Below are 22,563 nucleotides of genomic sequence, written 5' to 3'. Positions count from 1 at the left end.
AACAACCTATGTTTGTCGTAACTGTCGCCAATCGTCATATTTTATCGCCGGCGACGATATATGCCGGGGGAGCAGGGATTTGAAAGGCCATAGTTTTGATACATTTTTATATGACCCAGGATATTGTGAATCCGGACATCTTATGAAGATGCTTAACATTATCTTTCATTTGCCCCAAGTTTACGGTTATTGGAAGTCACAATTAGAATGGATATGATCCTAAAACTGTTATATGGAAGTACAAATTTAACTATAGATAATAAACTGCGACCAGAAACCAGAAATATTTGCAAGCGTTTGAATATACCTCTGATACACTAGTTATAAACTAGTGATTTGCTGTATAATTACATATCTGTAAAACTTGTCTATGTACATGTATATATTTATCAATATGACATTCATTTGAATACCACTTCTAGTTTGCTAAGTATGTATATTAAACTATTTTGAACAATGATGTAATTTATATAGGGGCGAGATAGTTACATAGGGAAATCTTGTTTAAATCCCCATCCACTATACATATAATTGTAGAAATATATTCCGTTTAAATCATATAACCGGCAACACTTGTGTGCGTCGGAGTGAGGAGACACAGGCAGGCGGGCATACTGACGACAAAATATCACACCGTCATACAGTTGGAATATGGCCGATTGCGGCGTTAAACAAAAGACAACAATGCGTGTGCTGCGTACAGCTTTTCTCCCCAGCGTCCCCACAGAATGTTCCGTTCAAGACCGGGGCAATGTTTAAACGTGTGTGTCTAAATCCGTAATGGAGAAATCATGAGAATCCCATGATTCTACTTCCAGTATCAACAGATTCGAGTGATTTCTACGACTTGAATCATGTCATTCAAAACTATAGTTGCGTCAGTTTTACTCTTTTTTTAAATGCACGTTCAGAAATGAAATGTAAGAACATGTTCCGAATTGATACGATTGGCCCTGTAGATCGATACTCACGATCACAATCACTGGATTGTCTGGTCCAGACTCGATTCGTTAGAGACCGACGTCATATAGCTGGAATATCGCTGAGTGCGGCGTTAAACAAACAAACAAATGATTGGCCCTGAGCACCTTGATAACCGTTATCAAATGCTAGATTTGAACTAGTCTGTGTTATTAGATATTTGGAGTAGATGGAACAGGTGGTCAGGTCAGGATAATTTCAAGATCAACAAAAAATAAAGATAACTGGTGTGACGACTGTATTAAGCAACCGACAGAATATGCAAAAGTACAACACGCTTACGACACACTGATAACCATACGTATTATACACTCACGGCTAGTGTCAATCAAAACCCTTGACTGGCATGTGACATACCAGCGGTTTTTTTGATTGACAGCGTAGGTCGGCACATGTCGAATGACCCCATTGATACAATCATGTATGATACAGCAGTTTCCGTTGGTTAACTGTCTGTGCCTTGATGGGTGGTAGACGAAAGTTCGAGATTGATAGCATTCTATCATATAGCAGTCATACACCATCTGCAATATATCATTGAGGGCATCGAAAACGCCCTTGCTATAGACTCGGGGACCTTGTCACAGGGTATATTCGTTTTAGAGGTTATTCAATAAAAGAATGCGAGTTGAACAGTGTGAGTAAGTAAGTGTGTTTGGTTGAACGGCGCTTTTAACAGTATTCCAGTTACATCACGGCGTGACAGCTTAATGTGGGAGGAAAGCCCGAAGTGATGCAGGTCTCAGACGTTTACCACTTTGGTGAAATCCACGAGCAGGGGTATGGTGCTGACAAACCTAGAAACATAATCGGGGCGAACCGGGATTCGAACCCACAATCGTAGGTTTCTGGCATGCCCAAGGGACTCAACTTCCTCGAATTGCAGCGAATTAGACGACTGGGCACTTATTTATAGTCAGCAGTCTTGACCACCCGATCCCCCTTTTACACTGTTTGGGGTACCGGGGATCTATCCTACTCGGAAATTCCAACTGTGTGTAATTAAATGAAATAAAATATATTTCATACAAAATGTTGGCTACACGAATTACGACCATTGGGTAGAATATGTTCTCGTGGCCAGTACCAGGTGCTTGCCGGGGCGACCAAACTGACGATCTTGGTCCACTTGGACAAACCCGTATTAGTGCGACGATGATCGTAACTTCATGCCCTAACTCGGATTCACGATAGACGCAGTGCTGAGATCATGTGCAAGCCGGCCCTTGGGGATAGAAGGTATGACACGGCTGGGTTGTTGGTCATCAACCACGGGTTGGCCCGTTCAGATTCGATTGTTTACAGGGCGTCATGATACAGCTGGAATATTCCATACTGTGGCGTAAAACATCATTCACTCACACACTGATTCCCATGAATGCACTTAATCTTTGTTTCTGGTATGTTTCTGGCAATGCTGGAGTGTGCATTAACATGGTTGTTTCATCTCGTAATGATTAACTTTAGCAGCTTACGAATGAGATAAACATATAATTTGAAAATAAAATATCCTCTAATTATATTTATATTATATTATGAATTTGTATAGCGCACTTTCCATTATATAACTGGTCAAATGCACTTTGACCAGATCTTCTTGTTACCCCGGTCACTGGATAAGAGTGCACTCGATTTTCGGTATCATCTCCATGGGATCAATACAAGCCAAGCTGCCTCTGAGGCGCTAGAATGTTAAAAGGCACATTACAGTTTCATCCTAGCGGGTACCCATTTACAGCTGGGTGAACAGAGGCATATTTCGAACAAGGTCACTTGCCAAAGGGCGACATCGCATGCGTTATACGTCACCCACCCAACCACTTGCTAGACGACCCGTGAAGATCCGGGGTAGAATTGGTCTTCAGCAACCTATGCTTGCCGTAAAAGGCGACTGCGGGATCGGGTGGTCAGGATCGCTGACTTGGTTGATGCATGTCATCGGTCCCAATTGTGTTGATCGATGCTCATGATGTCAATTACTGGATTGTATGGTCCAGACTCGATTATTTACAGACCGACGTCATATAGCTGCAATATTGCTAAGTGCAGCGTTAAACAACAAACCAAACCAAAAACTTGCTTAACCTGTAACCTGTTCGCTGTTCACAGGATCAAGTGCCACCACTATTGAAAAGTACACGACTATTGAAAACACAGAGTGTCGACCTTGCAAAGAAAGCTGTACTAACGAGGGCACCATTTGGCCACATGCATTATTAAGCGATATCAACCGTTTGCATAAACGATATCGGCTCTACATTACCATAGTCGACACACTAAGATCGCTTTGTGCATTTTGGCCCTGTCATACTAACAGCTCCAGTTCAGTGACCCCAAGGTCGGTTGCCCTACGGGAATCACAGATAAGTAAGTGCTGACTGGACGTACCGAGTCCAACTTCTTTGTGGGCATATAGGAGTTGATTGATGATTATCTCTGTGGATTGCAACCGCTACTTTCTTATTCACACTGGGGTCGGTCGTTGTAGCCTAGTGGTTAAAGCGTAAGCTCATCACACCGAAGCCCCGGTTTCGATTCACGACATGGGTACAACGGTTAAGCCCATTTCTGGTGTCCCCCGCCGTGATATTGCTGGAATATTGTTAAAAGCGGCGTAAAACCTTACTCACTCACTCACTCTCTAATGTAGAGATGCCCTGTTTCGATGTTCTAAAATTCACACAACTCTTACCCCTTTTTTGCGCTATACAGCACTGTACTGTTATATCCAGAATTGAGAGAAGAAATACAATATGTAATATTGATTGAATCCAGAAGCAAAATATCAAAAGAATGTACAAAATGTAATACTTTTGCTGATGATTATTATCCCCATGTCATCTTAAACTGTGAATGTATCCTTGTTCATACAGACCCACGTTTACAAACGAGTCTGTAGACTTTGTCAAACGCAAGACCGTGCTTAAAGTGTGTTACGTTTGGTATTTTATCAAAACCTTGTGCAACGTATCTAGTAGTTAATGTATTTAAATGAATACATTTACTTTGGCCACACCAAGTACATTATCTGTTCTTAAGAGTCCGTTTTTACCCCGCTTTAAGCAATATTCCGGCAATATCACGGCAAGGGAAACACACATGGGCCTCACACATTTTACCCATGTTGGGATTCGAACCCAGGCCTTCGATGTGACAAGCGAACGCTTTAACTACTTGGCCACCCCAAGAGGGAAGTGGGGATTTAGTTCAACAAATCTCCAACATGTATAATACGTGCGAATCCCAACACAGGACATGCATAACATGTATCTAAAAGCGGTCTACATCTCGGACGAAACAGATTCCATTGGGCGTAATAGGCAATATGCGGTGAAAAACCATATGAATGGATCACCACAAATCAGTGATGACACCAGGTGTTCGCGTAAAGAGTAAGCATGTCCTGCCCTACCTGCAGCACCCGTAATGACGTCGCCTATTGTAGCTTTGTCTTTCTATCCCACTCTTCGCATAGGCTGTCCGTAAAGATAATATACATCTGGATTTAGCATTCAACGTTAATGTATTTGTCGTTGACGTCTTCGGGCCGTTAAATCTTCAAGAGAGAGATTTATTGTACTGTCAATGTTGCAATGTCATCCGGCTTTTATTGAATAAAAGTTATTATCACCAGTATTTGTCTCAGACTTAGATATTTCAATTTGACTAGTCCTGTCAGTCAGTGATCATATACACAAGCTAAACACAAAAAGTTTCCGACAACAGTGACAAAATTTTATGAGCACTTCGACGAACTCCGACATTCAGTATTATACATTTCGAAAGAACTGCCAACTTGACATACAGCTGGCGCCTGTCATCTATTGTTCGATCCTTGAAACATATAAATATGATATCTAAATAGGGAAATCATATTTAACAAATTTATTGTTCCAAAATGTATCGTCCTTTGTAAAATATCCAACATTAATTCGAAACCCTGGCTTGATTGTATCAGTGTCATATCCATTTACCCCCCCCAAAAACTACCTTAATTTTGTATTTGAACTCACGTACAGCCTAACAGTTAAACATATCCTGAACATTTGGGTCTCACTGCAGTTATTTTTCCACATCTTTTATGAACTTCTTAAGTTGATTCAAACACACCTTGTGATGAATGTCATAACACCCAATCAGGGTATGTATTTGTTAACCGAGCTGGCGCACTGCCCATACCCACCAAGTAGCGATCATGTCGAACAAAGACGCATCTATATCATGATCTACAGACTTGTTAACGTTAGCATACAACACTTAAGGACTGCCAAGCAGTCCAAGGATTTTATAGTCTTCTTGACACTTGTAGAGATCGGCTGTTTGCTGACAAAGCCAGATTTTACCTTCCACAGGCGATAGACTTTCTTTGTGTACCCCTCCCCGGATCTTCAGCTACACCGGTAAATAATATTCCTGTCAAGTTTCTTTACAAATTCGACTGAACTGAATTGGCAAGGCAGCTATCGGTGTATATCGAGACAATAGACGTGACACAACACGGCTACATATCTTTTTGACCTTCATATATCATAGAAACAGTTCAGCACCCGTTACCTGCCGATTTTAAAGTGCGGAATCTTCACCACGCGTTTTAATTTATTGACTTGGGCGGTTATAGCGGCCTTCAGCAGGGAAATGGTTTACAAGACATTCTCAATGTTCGTCTTAATTCTTTATAGGGTACTAAAGGTATCACAACTGTGTTCAAATATAACACGTATTACATTTCCAGCGCTATAATGACACGGCATAGGTGGTGGTATTCTTATACCTTTCAGGTCAGTCGTAACTGAGACGTACCTTTCGATAAGTACGTGTCAATACAATCATTCATAACGAATGGACAATGACATTTTCCGGGAAAGAAGCCGACTTAGGAAAGCACGGCGCACCGAACATGATCCACAAGCCTAGCAATGCCCATACAGAGTAACAATTGCTAAAGGATTGGTCGTTAACAGTAGGCACACCGGTAAACGAGGAATATGACAATGGTATATGTACCTATTATCACATGTAAAATAGGGAGATATCATGGTGCATAGATCAATGTGTTGATTCATTGAGAAATAGAGAATTTGTAGCTCACCTGACTCGAGTAAGATTCATTGAATTATTTTCAAAAACAACAGCAAAGCATAGCCAAATGATACATGCGTCCGTCGAATATGCTTTTTTCAAAATTGTCTATAATGTAAATACTGCTTTGTTAGTGTATGTATCGTGTATGCTTAGTTTCCAAGTACGTGTATGTATCGTGTATGCTTAGTTTCCAAGTACGTGTATGTATCGTGTATGCTTAGTTTCCAATTACTCAACAATGCATTATCAATTAACAGACACTTCATTATAAGGTTGGAAGGGGGGATGTTGTAAACAGAAGGCAATTTTGTAACGAGATACGTTCATCTGTGCCTAAACGCAAAACATAAAAACAATAATGCGGCGACAATTAAGACGTAATAATGATTAATATATAGTTCCTTTCGTGATTTCAGACATGACGGTCGTCGTGGCCATTATAGAAATCCATAACAATTAGATCTATTTCAGGTGTGAACATTGTTTGCGAAATTTCAACCTCATAGGGAATCGGTCTCAGACAGCCAACAGCACAAGAACGGTTGGATTCAGGTAATTAAGACACATGTTTGCCCATGCCTTCTGTGATGGTATTATGAACGAGTGAGTGAGTGAGTATGGGTTTTCGCCGCTTTTAACAATATTCCAGCAATATCACGGCTGGGGACACCAGAAATGGGCTTCACACAATGTACCCATGTCGGGAATCGAACCCCGGTCTTCGGCGTGATGAGCGAACGCTTTAACCACGAGGCTACCCGACCGCCCCGTATTATGAACGAAAGGGAGGCGCAATTGCAAGACCACTACCACCCACGGACACCATTTTGCTATTACATTCATGCACATATGTTTATTATCCATTCATACACCTACATATATACAGACAGGTAAATAGCCGGATTGTAGAAAGGTATATGTATAGGTGCATACCGGAAAAATATCTATGTGCAAAATGTGCACTATTCAAACTATGTTAGGAGCATGTGCTGACATGTGTGAAGTAAAATAATAGAAGTAACAAATCGTATCCTTTAATCGAATTTCATCCTGAATATATAAGACCTCAACGCAAGAATATCCAGTCTCGATTATCCGCCGAAACCGATTCCAATGGTCTTTAAGTCAAACTAGCATGGGTCACTGGGTCACTGGAGTGAGTGAGTATGGTTTTACGCCGCTTTTAGCAATATTCCAGCATTATCACGGCGGGGGACACCAGAAATTGGCTTCACACATTGTACCCATATCGGAAATCGAACCCGGGTCTTCGGCGTGATGAGCTAACGCTTTAACCACTAGGCTACCCGACGGCCCTGGGTCACTGGACATCAGTGATGACACAGGTGTTCGCGAAAGAAATTGTATTTAAGGTTAATATAAACATCTAGGTCAGATATGGGTAATCTTGGGATATGTGCTCATAATATAAACACATGTGCTGCAAGTTTGTAAGCACCATGGCTGGGTACAACATCAACTCGAGTGACACCGAGCACCGAGAATAAAGAACGAGAATTTTTGAATTGTCAAACTGATCCGCTTCTGTCAACGTTGCTTCATGTTGACGTTCACTGTGTACTTTTGAAAACGGCCTGATACATGTTGTAATCATATTTTCTATAACAATCTTTCCTGCTCACACGGTCTAGAATTACCGGCAGACTGCTCGGGGTCGTTAAGACTAATTTACACTGCCTCTATGATAATAGAGATGAAAGAGACGGAGGGTAAATGTTGCAATATTTGAGAGCAAATGAAGCACATGTTCTCAATGGGAAGACGACTGAGCAGCCTCAGACCGCACGAACAGGATCAGCCCTTGACGCTCAAATGAAACAAATTTGCAGAAGGATTGGGCTAATTTGTCTGTATTAAGCAAACGGTTTGCTAGATTACGCTGTTGGGCTACTTTCACAAAGCAGGGAGGGGCCCTTTCTAGCAACACTGAGCGGGCAGCCTCCAGATCGGCACACCTTGCCACAAACACATTGATTACACATCAAAGGGGACGCCTTTAGGCAGGTGTTTATGGCTTCATTGTAGTTGATTTTCAAAGTCAACAGTGTTTTGAAAGAAAAATACTAGCTTTTTTCCCTGACCTTGGCCAAACGGATTGATCAAGCATTGTAGCTGGTAATCTCTGCGGAGACTTTACGTTGGGCCGTGGCTCTCGTTTCCCGTCGTCCCCTTGGGTTTGCGAGTGAAGGAACTGTTACCAACAACAAATACTGCTTTTTATGCTTTGACCTTTTTATGTTGTCGTAGCGGTGTATCAACACTCCGTTTGCTTTACATGTGCAAGTCTGTGAGAAACAAACCGTCTCGGCTAATAAAGTATTCGTTTGTTTTAATATTGTTTCGTGATGCGGCAATAAATAGTGCACTTACATCGGTTAAGTCTGGCTCAATGACACTGCATGGTTTGCTTGCTTGGGGACAGCAGCACTTTTATTTGATGAATCGTTTAAACTACATTATGGGAAATAAAACTAGGCATATCGCATTCATCATAGGCTATATTTGAACTGCCATACAGAAGACTCAAACATTACGTAAAAGACCTTTAAGTCAAACTAGAACTTAAAAGTAGAACATTTTATGTTTCAAAATCCAAGGTTTAAAATTGGAACGGCTCCTTAATCAGGACAAGCGACTCACGTGTCACGTTAACCCGTGTACGTGTTACATAATTAAATACCCCACTTTGGTACACGTGACATGACATATGCATAATCGCGCACCTGCCATTCTGACCTCGACCAACTTGTGGAGTGATTGACAGTCTGACAAATGTACATGTCATCGACGTGTAGAGTCTATACCATAGGTTGTGGACCGACCGCAACGCTTCTTTTGTTAATGTGATCATCTACTTCGCCAGACCTGCGTACCCAATGGCCCAAAGTCATCCCTGTCAGAATACAAAACTCGCTTTAGCTGCGAAATTGTTTTAAACCAAAAGGTATATTCGTTGATATTAAAGATATGATAGACTCACGAGAGAACGAAATGCATTTCTATCATTATATATAAAATGAATAAGCCAATACGAGAATGTCATTGCACTGTTACAGCAAGATTTTTGACAACATGACATGAAACGTCATTCATTACAAGTAGATTTGATTTTTTTAAGTTGTATACCGAGTGCAGTGAGTGAGTATGAGTATGGTTTAGCTTCGAGCAGTAGTATTCCAGCAAGGGGGAGAGAGAAAAAGAAAGATTAATGGGCTTCACACATTTTCTTAAACATTTATCAACGGACAACCTCCAGCCAAAATTTAGATCATGGAACCAAAGACAAAATCATGCTAAGACGCTGCGAGGTTTCGTGTTAGTTATATCCATTAAATATGTCTAGTTCTAGTAATTATGTAATAGATCAATTGGTATCATACTTTGAACTATGTTCAAAACACGACTCCATTCTTCAAAAAATACAATATTTGCTGTAATGAGCTGTACACGATGTCTACCGTGCCTGACAATAGTCGATGATAACTCGTAAATAATGACAGGAAGATTGGACTTAAGATAATCGAACCCGGATCTTCGCCGCGGCGAGCGAACGCTATAATCACTAGGCCACCAGACCGCCCGATCGGGGAGTATATAGGTTTAAGGACTCTTCTGTGCTCTGAATCCGACTGCTGTGTGCAGAGACCATATGGTCTCTGCTGTGTGTAACCGTTTTGGTTGATCAAAGGGTATTTCCCAAACTCACATATTCGGAGCAACTTGGTTTGGGAGATGACATGGAATAATTCATTGATTTGTAATATGTTTAAGTCTGATCAAGCTATTACTCAAAGTTCTGATCACGCGTAAAAAAAAAAATTCCAGTGCAGATAACCCCACAAGGTTTTGCTGAAACAGCATCCCGTATTCAAAAATGTGGTAGTAAAGGTCACAATGATGTAACGTTAACTTTATAGCGCCTGATGGGCCGATAGCTTTAACTTGTTGATGCACTTCACAAGCAGATAGATGACAAAGATACAGTCACGGGGTAAGCTAGAACATGATATAAGTTTCTGACATGAAACCCCGGGCTAACCCCCGACACGTAACGCACGTGCACATAACTACTTGTTTGTCCTGATCAGCTGGAACATTCTATGTAGGTCTGCGAGTGCCTCGGCAACAACGCTACCGTTGCGGTCACTAACCTTGTACATGATGAGAGGGTTGGGGTCGGCCACAATCCAACATAACAGTCGGGGTTTGACACGGGCTCGAACCCCGACCTTCCATCCAACGTGAACGAAACAAACCTGGGCAAATATGTAGCTTCTCCTAAGGTCACAAATACAAAATCTGATGAGTTGGGTTGTTTATTATTAGCTTCTGTCGCCGACCGCAGCTGTCGTAGAGACTTGTGCGATTGTTCTAAACGCTGAAACGTTGTTTTTTTCTGTATAACAGGATGGAAGACCTTTGCAACCATTAATCACATTCTGTTTGTGGAACTGGAAACACTGTACACTTGGGATTGTCACAAATCCAATCTGAGAACCTTTCAGAATCCACAGAACGATCTAAATCCAGGTTTACTAACACTTTACAAACATTCTTACGTTTTTGTTTATTTAACATCATCCAATGTTCATACGAAAGAAAATACAGTTTTGCTTTTCAATATTTCATCAACAAAAATGGTAAAAAATGGCAACACGTATTAGAAATTCCACCAAGAAACCACATCCCTTCCTCTCTGGATAAACAAACTATTTAAAGGGATCGAATGTGGTATTTGATAAAGTATACATTACTCTTACTTAGTTTGACTGATCGATCACATGATCGATGATATTGAACTTCGGATACAAACGGCTCAACCTGTCGGCTTATGGGCAATATGAGTATGGGAGCGCCAATGCGTTGACAGGCACACTATAGCTTACGGCATTCTTCATTGAAAAGATCTCGGGAGACACGTGCTAGGCAAACAAATTCCGACATTTTATGACAAACATAATGTGATTTAGGCAGACTCATAATCCTTTCAGTAAAAATAAAATATTCCACAATCGTTAAATACACCTCGACATAGGTACAATCGCTTGAAATAGTTTAGGAGAATATCATTGGCTTGGACGTCCTAAATCTTTCCGTTTTGAACGTAGAAGAAATGTATTGTCAACACATAAGAATACACCTTTGAATCTTTGTGTGTTTAATAACGCGACTAGGTCAGAACATTATGTAGGTAAAATAAACACTGAAGTAAGGGAATGAATGAACTGTTTATATGAATGAACCGAGCCCAAGGACGAACGTTGCGCTGTCCCCGACTGGCTGTTGGTGAATTTTATATGCTATATGGGAGTTATCTCCCTTGCAACTTGCCAAACGTTTTGTAAGATCGGTTAGTTCCTGTTTGACGCTGTTAGTGGGGCGCGTAAGTCTGCAGGTTGACCGGTTTTGTCCTAGGTATTGACTTTTCTTATCGTAAGTTGTTGTAAATTATGCAAGGAGAAAATCTAGCACTCGTTTTGACGGCGCGCCCACGTGATATCTTGCAGACAATAATAGATCACACGTAACGTCCAACCGTGTTAACCATGTTAAATTGGCCACGTGCTTGGCGTGAAGGTGAAAGGTACACTACCGCTCATATTTCAGTTCCCCTTGTCTGATGAAGACTCTTGATACAATAAAGACTTTGTGTTTGCAATTGAAGCTTTGGGCATATTTCTTCATGTACTCTGACAGGCGCAAATATACGTTAATCTCCCATGGACCACCACATAGATGAGTATGCGTCACGACTGGTGAATGTATTCTAAAAAGTAGGTGAATATTGTTCAAGTTTGCAGTTGCCAATGCTGCAGCAATACAATGGCAACCGGTAATTTTGAGTATAGAAGAGCCAAGTCGTGGTTGGAAGCATTATCAGCAACCGTTCACACCAACAGTAGATGACACCCACTGGTCACACCTTGCGATCACTCAATCAGGTTAATGCGAAAACCTAGGAACTAGAGATCTATTCTGTCTCAAAACTAAAATGTGGGTTATGTTGAAGAAATGGTAATGATAGTTGTGACAATAATGTAGTGAGCGAGAGAATGTTATAGAGCCTCCCAGCCCCACCGCTGCCCACCCCGCCCACCTCCTATCAAGTCAGATGTATTGACTTACAACCTGCACATAACACCTGTACTGACACAATATTGGCAGTGTTACCGATACTGGCCACCTGATCAAATTTGGTCTGCCTTTACAACGAGCATGGTATATAACTTAGTGATAATGCTACAACAGGTGTCATCAGTAATGTCACATCAACAGGTGCCAGCATTATCAGTAATGTCACAACAGCAGGTGCCACCATTATCAGTAATGTCACAACAGGTGCCACCATTATCAGCAATGTCACAACAACAGGTGCCATCATTATCAGTAATGTCACAACAGCAGGTGCCACCATTGTCAGCAATGTCACAACAACAGGTGCCATCATTATCAGTAATGTCACAACAGCAGGTGCCACAATTATCAGTAATGTCACAACAGGTGCCACCATTATCAGCAATGTCACAACAGCAGGTGCCACAATTATCAGCAATGTCACAACAACAGGTGCCATCATTATCAGCAATGTCACAACAACAGGTGCCACAATTATCAGTAATGTCACATTAACAGGTGCCACAATTATCAGTAATGTCACAACAGGTGCCACCATTGTCAGTAATGTCACAACAGCAGGTGCCACAATTATCAGTAATGTCACATTAACAGGTGCCACAATTATCAGCAATGTCACAACAGGTGCCACCATTATCAGTAATGTCACAACAGGTGCCATCATTATCAGTAATGTCACAACAGGCGCTATTGATATCAGTAATGTCACAACAGGTGCTATCGATATCAGTAATGTCACATTTACAGGTGCCACCATTATCAGCAATGTCACAACAACAGGTGCCATCATATCAGTAATGTCACAACAGAGGCACCATTATCAGCAAGGTCACAACAGCAGGTGCCAGCATTATCAGCAATGTCACAACAACAGGTGCCACAATTATCAGTAATGTCACAACAGCAGGTGCCACAATTATCAGTAATGTCACATTAACAGGTGCCACAATTATCAGTAATGTCACAACAGGTGCCACCATTGTCAGTAATGTCACAACAGGTGCCATCATTATCAGTAATGTCACAGCAGGTGCCACCATTGTCAGTAATGTCACAACAGGTGCCATCATAATCAGTAATGTCACAACAGGTGCCACCATTATCAGTAATGTCACAACAGGTGCCATCATTATCAGCAATGTCACAACAGGTGCCACCATTATCAGTAATGTCACAACAGGTGCCATCATTATCAGTAATGTCACAACAGGCGCTATTGATATCAGTAATGTCACAACAGGTGCTATCGATATCAGTAATGTCACATTGATAGGTGCCACCATTATCAGTAATGTCACATTAACAGGTGCCACCATTATCAGTAATGTCACAACAGGTGCCAGCATTATCAGTAATGTCACAACAGGTGCCAGCATTATCAGTAATGTCACAACAGCAGGTGCCACAATTATCAGTAATGTCACAACAGGTGCCACCATTATCAGTAATGTCACAACAGGTGCCACATTTATCAGCAATGTCACAACAACAGGTGCCATCATTATCAGCAATGTCACAACAACAGGTGCCATCATTATCAGCAATGTCACAACAACAGGTGCCATCATTATCAGTAATGTCACAACAACAGGTGCCACAATTATCAGTAATGTCACATTAACAGGTGCCACAATTATCAGTAATGTCACAACAGGTGCCACCATTGTCAGTAATGTCACAACAGGTGCCATCATTATCAGCAATGTCACAACAACAGGTGCCATCATTATCAGCAATGTCACAACAGCAGGTGCCACAATTATCAGTAATGTCACAACAGCAGGTGCCACAATTATCAGTAATGTCACAACAGGTGCCAACATTGTCAGTAATGTCACAACAGGTGCCAGCATTATCAGTAATGTCACAACAGGTGCCAGCATTATCAGTAATGTCACAACAGGTGCCACCATTAACAGTAATGTCACAACAGGTGCCACCATTATCAGTAATGTCACAACAGGTGCCACCATTATCAGTAATGTCACAACAGGTGCCATCATTATCAGTAATGTCACAACAGGCGCTATTGATATCAGTAATGTCACAACAGGTGCTATCGATATCAGTAATGTCACATTTACAGGTGCCACCATTATCAGCAATGTCACAACAACAGGTGCCATCATATCAGTAATGTCACAACAGAGGCACCATTATCAGCAAGGTCACAACAGCAGGTGCCAGCATTATCAGCAATGTCACAACAACAGGTGCCACAATTATCAGTAATGTCACAACAGCAGGTGCCACAATTATCAGTAATGTCACATTAACAGGTGCCACAATTATCAGTAATGTCACAACAGGTGCCACCATTGTCAGTAATGTCACAACAGGTGCCATCATTATCAGTAATGTCACAGCAGGTGCCACCATTGTCAGTAATGTCACAACAGGTGCCATCATAATCAGTAATGTCACAACAGGTGCCACCATTATCAGTAATGTCACAACAGGTGCCATCATTATCAGCAATGTCACAACAGGTGCCACCATTATCAGTAATGTCACAACAGGTGCCATCATTATCAGTAATGTCACAACAGGCGCTATTGATATCAGTAATGTCACAACAGGTGCTATCGATATCAGTAATGTCACATTGATAGGTGCCACCATTATCAGTAATGTCACATTAACAGGTGCCACCATTATCAGTAATGTCACAACAGGTGCCAGCATTATCAGTAATGTCACAACAGGTGCCAGCATTATCAGTAATGTCACAACAGCAGGTGCCACAATTATCAGTAATGTCACAACAGGTGCCACCATTATCAGTAATGTCACAACAGGTGCCACATTTATCAGCAATGTCACAACAACAGGTGCCATCATTATCAGCAATGTCACAACAACAGGTGCCATCATTATCAGCAATGTCACAACAACAGGTGCCATCATTATCAGTAATGTCACAACAACAGGTGCCACAATTATCAGTAATGTCACATTAACAGGTGCCACAATTATCAGTAATGTCACAACAGGTGCCACCATTGTCAGTAATGTCACAACAGGTGCCATCATTATCAGCAATGTCACAACAACAGGTGCCATCATTATCAGCAATGTCACAACAGCAGGTGCCACAATTATCAGTAATGTCACAACAGCAGGTGCCACAATTATCAGTAATGTCACAACAGGTGCCAACATTGTCAGTAATGTCACAACAGGTGCCAGCATTATCAGTAATGTCACAACAGGTGCCAGCATTATCAGTAATGTCACAACAGGTGCCACCATTAACAGTAATGTCACAACAGGTGCCACCATTATCAGTAATGTCACAACAGGTGCCACCATTATCAGTAATGTCACAACAGGTGCCACCATTATCAATAATGTCACAACAGGCGCTATCGATATCAGTAATGTCACAACAGGAGCAATCGATATCAGTAATGTCACATTAACAGGTGCCACCATTATCAGTAATGTCACATTAACAGGTGCCACCATTATCAGTAATGTCACAACAGGTGCCACCATTGTCAGTTATGTCACAACAGGTGCCACCATTATCAGTAATGTCACAACAGGTGCCATCATATCAGTAATGTCACAACAGGTGCCATCATTATCAGTAATGTCACAACAACAGGTGCCACCATTATCAGTAATGTCACAACAGGTGCCATCATATCAGTAATGTCACAACAGGTGCCATCATATCAGTAATGTCAAAACAGGTGCCATCATATCAGTAATGTCACAACAGGTGCCATCATTATCAGTACTGTCACAACAGGTGCCATCATATCAGTTATGTCACATTAACAGGTGCCACCATTATCAATAATGTCACAACAGGTGCCATCATTAACAGTAATGTCACAACAGGTGCCACCATTATCAATAATGTCACAACAGGTGCCACCATTATCAGTAATGTCACAACAGGTGCCATCATTATCAGTAATGTCACAACAGGTGCCATCATTATCAGTAATGGCACAACAGGTGCCACCATTATCAGTAATGTCACAACAGGTGCCATCATATCAGTAATGTCACAACAGCAGGTGCCACAATTATCAGTAATGTCACAACAGGCGCAATCGATATCAGTAATGTCACATTAACAGGTGCCACCATTATCAGTAATGTCACATTAACAGGTGCCACCATTATCAGTAATGTCACATTAACAGGTGCCACCATTATCAGCAATGTCACAACAGGTGCCACCATTATCAGTAATGTCACAACAGGTGCCATCATTATCAGTAATGTCACAACAGGTGCCATCATTATCAGTAATGTCACAACAGGTGCCATCATTATCAATGTCACAACAGGTGCCACAATTATCAGTAATGTCACAACAGGTGCCACCATTGTCAGTAAAGTCACAACAGGTGCCATCATATCAGTAATGTCACAACAACAGGTGCCACCATTATCAGCAATGTCACAACAGGTGCCATCATTATCAGTAATGTCACAACAGGTGCCACCATTATCAGTAATGTCACAACAGGTGCCATCATATCAGTAATGTCACAACAGGTGCCATCATATCAGTAATATCACAACAACAAGTTCCAAATCTTTAGTAAGGTCTCCATAATGGTTGTCATCATGCATGTCAACATAATAGAAGTCATCAAATTGGTGTCATAGTCAAAGACCTAGCTGTCGTATTTGTGGTGTCATCATCACCTTGTTGCTTTTAATACACATAGTTATCATAGTTATTACAAAGATCATAAACGGAAATATGGCAAGCAAGGCTGCCATCCCCGAACAGCCCATCTCCTTCCCTGCAGCACTCAACATGCCATGTGCCCCTGATGCCTCTTGAAGCGACAAGCTGGAAGCGAAGGTGTCCGGGTCTGTCAGAGGTTATCTCCAAGAGGTTGTGACAGTTGGTGGTGCTTGTCCTGGGTCTTGTCTCTCTGACTCGCTGAGGATGTGCGCAGATGACGATGTGACAAAACTGATTATTCTGTAAAGTTTGTTATGTAAATATCCTTCATGTGTAATTAGGTGTCTCATAAGATAAGACATAGCATGCTTTGCAAAACCATTACTGTCAACGATGTGTGAATGACAGGTTGATCATGATGTGTTCATCAACAGGCCCATCAGGAGGAACAACACACTTTCAAGGAAATGAAACTGCAAGCAAACCCAGGTGAATGCCTTAAGCTCATATGAATGTCTGTGTAAATTTTCCGAGGTAAATTAGAGATACTTCGACAAGTGGAAAGTGCTGTACATGCAAACCGGATGTTGGTAGTAGCAACTACCATTTTTTTGCTGGGCAGTAAAAATTGTGATTTCACCCAAACACAAGGAGCATGGTTGTGGCAGAATTTTAGCGCTTTTACTGAATAATCTGAACTTAATCTAATTACATCGCACACCAAAGGGATTCTGGACCACAATCATTGTATTTATATACACCATTCAATATTAAGTTCAATATTTCTTAATTTATTTTTGGTGTCATCTGGTGCGATAACGACAAGTCGAAAACAAGGTACTTGTCAGTGTAAAAATGACATCAGTACAATTGTGTGTCAAGTGTAGCTCTATTATGGTATTTTAGGTTTGAATCAATGTATCACCTTTCTGTGATACAAAATGTACGAGTTGATGGTAGTTACTTTAACACTGTCTAGGTTGTTGTTTTATAGAAGCTGACTGTCGTGGTAGTTGTAGTTTGACAAAATCTCATTTATACCTTGTTCCTGCTTTTCAATTTGGCGATAGGCCAAGAAGGACCCCAGTTCAGGATGTGCATCTGAAGCTATTTAATCAGGAGAAGAGGTATGACTAATTCAGTTACCTACCTGTTTTAACACCAGTTTCTTCAAATACCTCCCTTACAGCTGTAGCACCTACAACAACAAAAAACAGTGGGCGAGTGAGTGAGTGGTGGCCTAGTGAGTGAGTGTTTGGGTGAGTAGTGGGTCAGTAGGTGAGTAAGTGAGTGTTTTGGTGAGTGAGTGAGTGGTGGGCAAGTGAGTGGTGGGTGAGTAGGTGGGTGAGAAATTGTTTGGGTGATTGAGTGAGTGGTTTGCAAGTGAGTGAGTGTTTTGGTGAGTGAGTGAGTGTTTGGGTGAGTGGTGGGTCAGTAGGTGAGTGAGTGAGTGGGTGAGTGGTGGGTCAGTAGGTGAGTGAGTGAGTTGTGGGCAAGTGAGTGAGTGAGTGAGTGTTTGGGTGAGTGGTGGGTGAGTAGGTGGGTGAGTGAGTGTTTTGGTGAGTGAGTGAGTGGTTTGCAAGTGAGTGGTTTGGTGAGTGAGTGAGTGTTTGGGTGAGTGGTGGGTGGGTAGGTGGGTGGGTAGGTGGGTGAGTGAGTGTTTTGGTGAGTGAGTGAGTGGTTTGCAAGTGAGAGTGTTTTGGTGAGTGAGTGAGTGTTTGGGTGAGTGGTGGGTGGGTAGGTGGGTGAGTGAGTGGGTGAGTGAGGTGAGGTGGGTGAGGTGAAATGGGAGTTTAACGTCACGTCCAAGATTATTGCACTTATATAGCGACGTGCATGTACGTGTATGTGTGTGTGGCTGCTTGTACTAGTCCGGACTGATGCCGATTTATAGTGCTAGCACACTGAGATACCATGCCACAGTTTAACATGAATACCCCACTCACACACAGTATACTGACTTCGAGCCGACCAGTCCTTATTTTAGCCCCTTAATGCCGAGCGCCAGACAGGGTAACAACAAGTATCATCTTTTAACGTCTTTTGGTATGACGCGGCTAGGGATCAAACCCCGGACCTTCCGCTCTCTGGGCGGGCGCTCTACCATTAGACCAAGGAGGCGGTCTGAGTGGGTGAGTGAGTGTTTGGGTGAGTGAGTGAGTGGTGGGCAAGTGAGTGAGGGGGTGAGTGAGTTGTTGGCAAGTGAGTGAGTGAGTGTTTTGGTGAGTGAGTGAGTGTTTGGTTGAGTGAGTGAGTGGTGGGCAAGTATGTGAGTGGGTGAGTGAGTGAGTGAGTGGTTGGTGAGTGAGTGTTTTGGTGAGTGAGTGGGTGTTTGGGTGTGTGGTTGGTGAGTGAGTGGGTGAGTGAGTGGTGGGCAAGTGAGTGAGGGGCTGAGTGTTTTGGTGAGTGAGTGAATGTTTGGGTGAGTGAGTGAGTGGTGGGCAAGTGAATGAGTGGTTGAGTGAGTGAGTGAGTGTTTGGGTGAGTGGTGGGTGAGTAGGTGGGTGAGTGAGTGTTTGGGTGCTTAAGTGAGTGGTTGGCAAGTGAGTGAGTGCTTTGGTGAGCGATGTGAGTGAGTGTTTGGGTGAGTGGTGGGTGAGTAGGTGGGTGAGTAGGTGGGTGAGTGAGTGTTTGGGTGATTGAGTGAGTGGTTGGCAAGTGATTGAGTGTTTTGGTGAGCGATGTGAGTGAGTGGTGGGCACGTGAGTGAGGTGGTGAGTGGGTGAGTGAGTGAGTGAGTGAGCCAGTGAGTAGGTGGGTGAGTGAGTGAGTGGTGGGCAAATGAGTGAGTGGGTGGGTGAGTAGGTGGGTGAGTAAGTGTTTGGGTGATTGAGTGAGTGATTGAGTGAGTAGGTGGGTGAGTGAGTGTTTGGGTGAGTGAGTGAGTGGTGGGCATGTGAGTGAGTGGGTGAGTGAGTGACACCAGTGTTATCAATATTTGAACATGTCATATTTTTTATGCCCCCTTGAATCTCTCCACGACCCTATCCCTGAGCTAGGTGATAAGTCTTGTACAGTATTACCCTCATGCAGCCCAACAACAACACAGTCATCCCAACAAGGAACGGTCAAGGCTTAATAACAGAAACACATTTCCCATGGATCATTACATATACCACATAACTCCAACTCCGAGGACGGGGGCACACTAAAGAAGAATATTACATTGGAGATTAACTTAAGTATATATGTTTGTAGACGTAATATTCCTTTGATGTGTGTCTGTATCGAGTAAGTACAAAGGTAGGTGTGCACACATTCCTGTGTAGATGACAATTTAGAAAGGCAATTACATGTTAAATTGTCACTCTGGGTATCTTGAGTACATGGAAACAAACACTTACAGCAGCGTAATTGAGATAGACATGTTTCATAAAGCCATGTACATGACAGTGGATCAAAAACGTGTGAAATGTACAGACGTATATTACAATCTTTAGTCTTCCCACAACAGACAGGGCTTGTAGATTACATTGTTCATTTCCAATTCAGTCGCACTTTATCTGTCTGGCCAGAAGCTGTTCCTTCAGCTGAAGGGGCTGAGAGCCTTAACTTCCACGGGGTCTCCCTCAAATTGGCTTATTACCACCTATCACTCCCTTCACTCTTACCACAGCGATATTGGAGAAAGTTGCGACCAAACAAAGCCAGCCTTCTGACTAGCTCAACCATATTGTTAGCACTGTAAGTTTATTACGATGGAGTCATCTCTTCATAAATCTGGCTGTATGGCCTTATCATGAAATTGACTTGTTTATTGTATTTCTCTCGTTCCTTTCATCGGGTGACCACTGGTGTTATTCACTCAGTTGGGTCACTTTTCTCTTAAAGGTGAAGCAAGAGGTCTTAGTGGCCAAAAAACATATTCCCTGTACTAAGGCTGGGACGGGTAACTCGAGTACTCGGGTAGGGTTGGTCCTGAGTAGGACCCGGATACCCACAGGACTACCCTGACCCCGTGGTTAGTCACGTGATATATTGTTTAATGACAAAAATTATCTAAAACTCTATGATTACACTATAAGTCACTAATGTTCCCATTTCTTTCTGACAATGCACCTGACTGACTTTTATGTGTTTGAATAAAGATAAAACTTCATGCAGTAAACTTCAGTGTATGCATGACCAGATCGTTTTACACGTGTATCTAAATACATTTTGCCAGGGCTAAGGTCAAACTTTTCCAAATCGGATAGTTTGTACCTATCTCTAAATATCTACAGCGGGTACCCGGGTAGGGTCGTGTAATAGGGTGGTGGGTACCCGGGTAGTAAATTTGGACTCGTCCCAGCCCTACCCTGTACGTGGTGTCATGAACATTAGTTTACTGGTGCATTGAAACGGCATTGTGTACATTTCACCTGATATTCTGCATTGAAACCCAGATAAGTAGTCTGTTTCCACTGGGTCAATACAAAGCATACTCTATGAGAATTACCACTTTAAAATATCGCTTCCAAGATCATAAAAAAATATTTTTTCATTTCAAGTACTTCACAATGTCTTGAAGAAATTTTCAGCTGCGTAAACAAATCCTTCATTGAGCACTGGAGTATTTGTTTATATGAGCTGTGAGTGAGTGAGTTTGGTTTTACGCCGCTTTTAGCAATATTTCAGCAATATCACGGCGGGGGACACCAGAAATGGGCTTCACACATTGTACCCATGTCGGGATTCGAACCCGGGTCTTCGGCGTGACGAGCGAACGCTTTAACCACTAGGCTACCCGACCGCCCCTATATGAGCTGTGACATTTTTACTGCTTGTATTATATATAGTTAATAACTATATTTTTTTCAAAATAATTCGTCTTGTTTCTGTTTGAGACATGTAACATCTGTCACTAGTTTATCAAAGCCATGAAATAATATTATTGCCAAACAGATATTTTTTTAATTAATGGGTGTAGCAAATCAAGGATGACAGTAAGACAGATTAATATGAATAAGCTATCAATATGAATGAAATGCTGCAGCTGCCCAAAATAGCATGCACATCCATTTTTTCCTGTTACAAAAGTAATATTTCAAAGATTTCCTCATTAATGCATCTCCATTCACAGGGCAGACAAATCTGTCAAGTATGTATATAATTAACATTAGTTTCTAATCCTGGCCTGTCACTTGTGAAGTCAGCTGCCACTTACTCAGTGAAATAGACAGGCGTACCTTGCACTTCTATAAGGTATACCATATGTTTTGCTGAGGTCTTGCCAAGCAATAAGGCCTTGTGTACATTGAGAAATGTTCTACTTTACCTAATTGTGCATCATATCCTGAAGCCACAAGCCTACAAATAACCAACTTCATATCAATTGCAAAGCTTATCCGTTATTAAAGAAAATTCTGTTTTTAATTCTGTTAAAATTGACATCTAAATCTCTCCTTCACATTAGAGAAAACCTGATTGCATTTCTAAAACTCTTATCCAAACAATTCAAACTGTGGTTTATCTAACAGAATAATTGAACCCAGTTGTGGAATCCTGACATTTTTCTGTATATCATCAAAAAAGATAATAACAGGTAAATGTACATCCCATTTTTCGTAACACAAACATTTAATAAGCACCCTTTGTTAATTGTGATGATTTGTCATTTTTTTCCAGACATGATTGTGCCAGTAGATAAAAGAATATTGAGCAGTTGGCAAAGTACATTTTTCTGCAAGCACTGAACAGACTTTGGC

General features: G+C 41.8%; 1 protein-coding gene across 2 annotated transcripts in view; it reads right to left on the bottom strand.

Moving 5' to 3' along the window:
• The window catches only part of LOC124133693 (nucleoside diphosphate-linked moiety X motif 6-like), a 55,091-nt gene that overhangs the window by 18,101 nt on the left and 14,427 nt on the right, over positions 1-22,563 (bottom strand). For both annotated transcript variants that reach the window (XM_046498165.2, XM_046498164.2), the window contains exon 6: positions 18,027-18,074. In XM_046498165.2, the coding sequence (XP_046354121.2) occupies positions 18,027-18,074 (48 nt within the window). The remainder of the gene's footprint in view (positions 1-18,026; positions 18,075-22,563) is intronic.

This window comes from Haliotis rufescens, unplaced genomic scaffold (assembly GCF_023055435.1).
Source record: "Haliotis rufescens isolate VD_foot unplaced genomic scaffold, xgHalRufe1.0.p SCAF_7, whole genome shotgun sequence".
In the NCBI taxonomy this organism is placed as follows: domain Eukaryota; kingdom Metazoa; phylum Mollusca; class Gastropoda; order Lepetellida; family Haliotidae; genus Haliotis; species Haliotis rufescens.
This window is presented reverse-complemented; position numbering and strand designations above follow the sequence as displayed.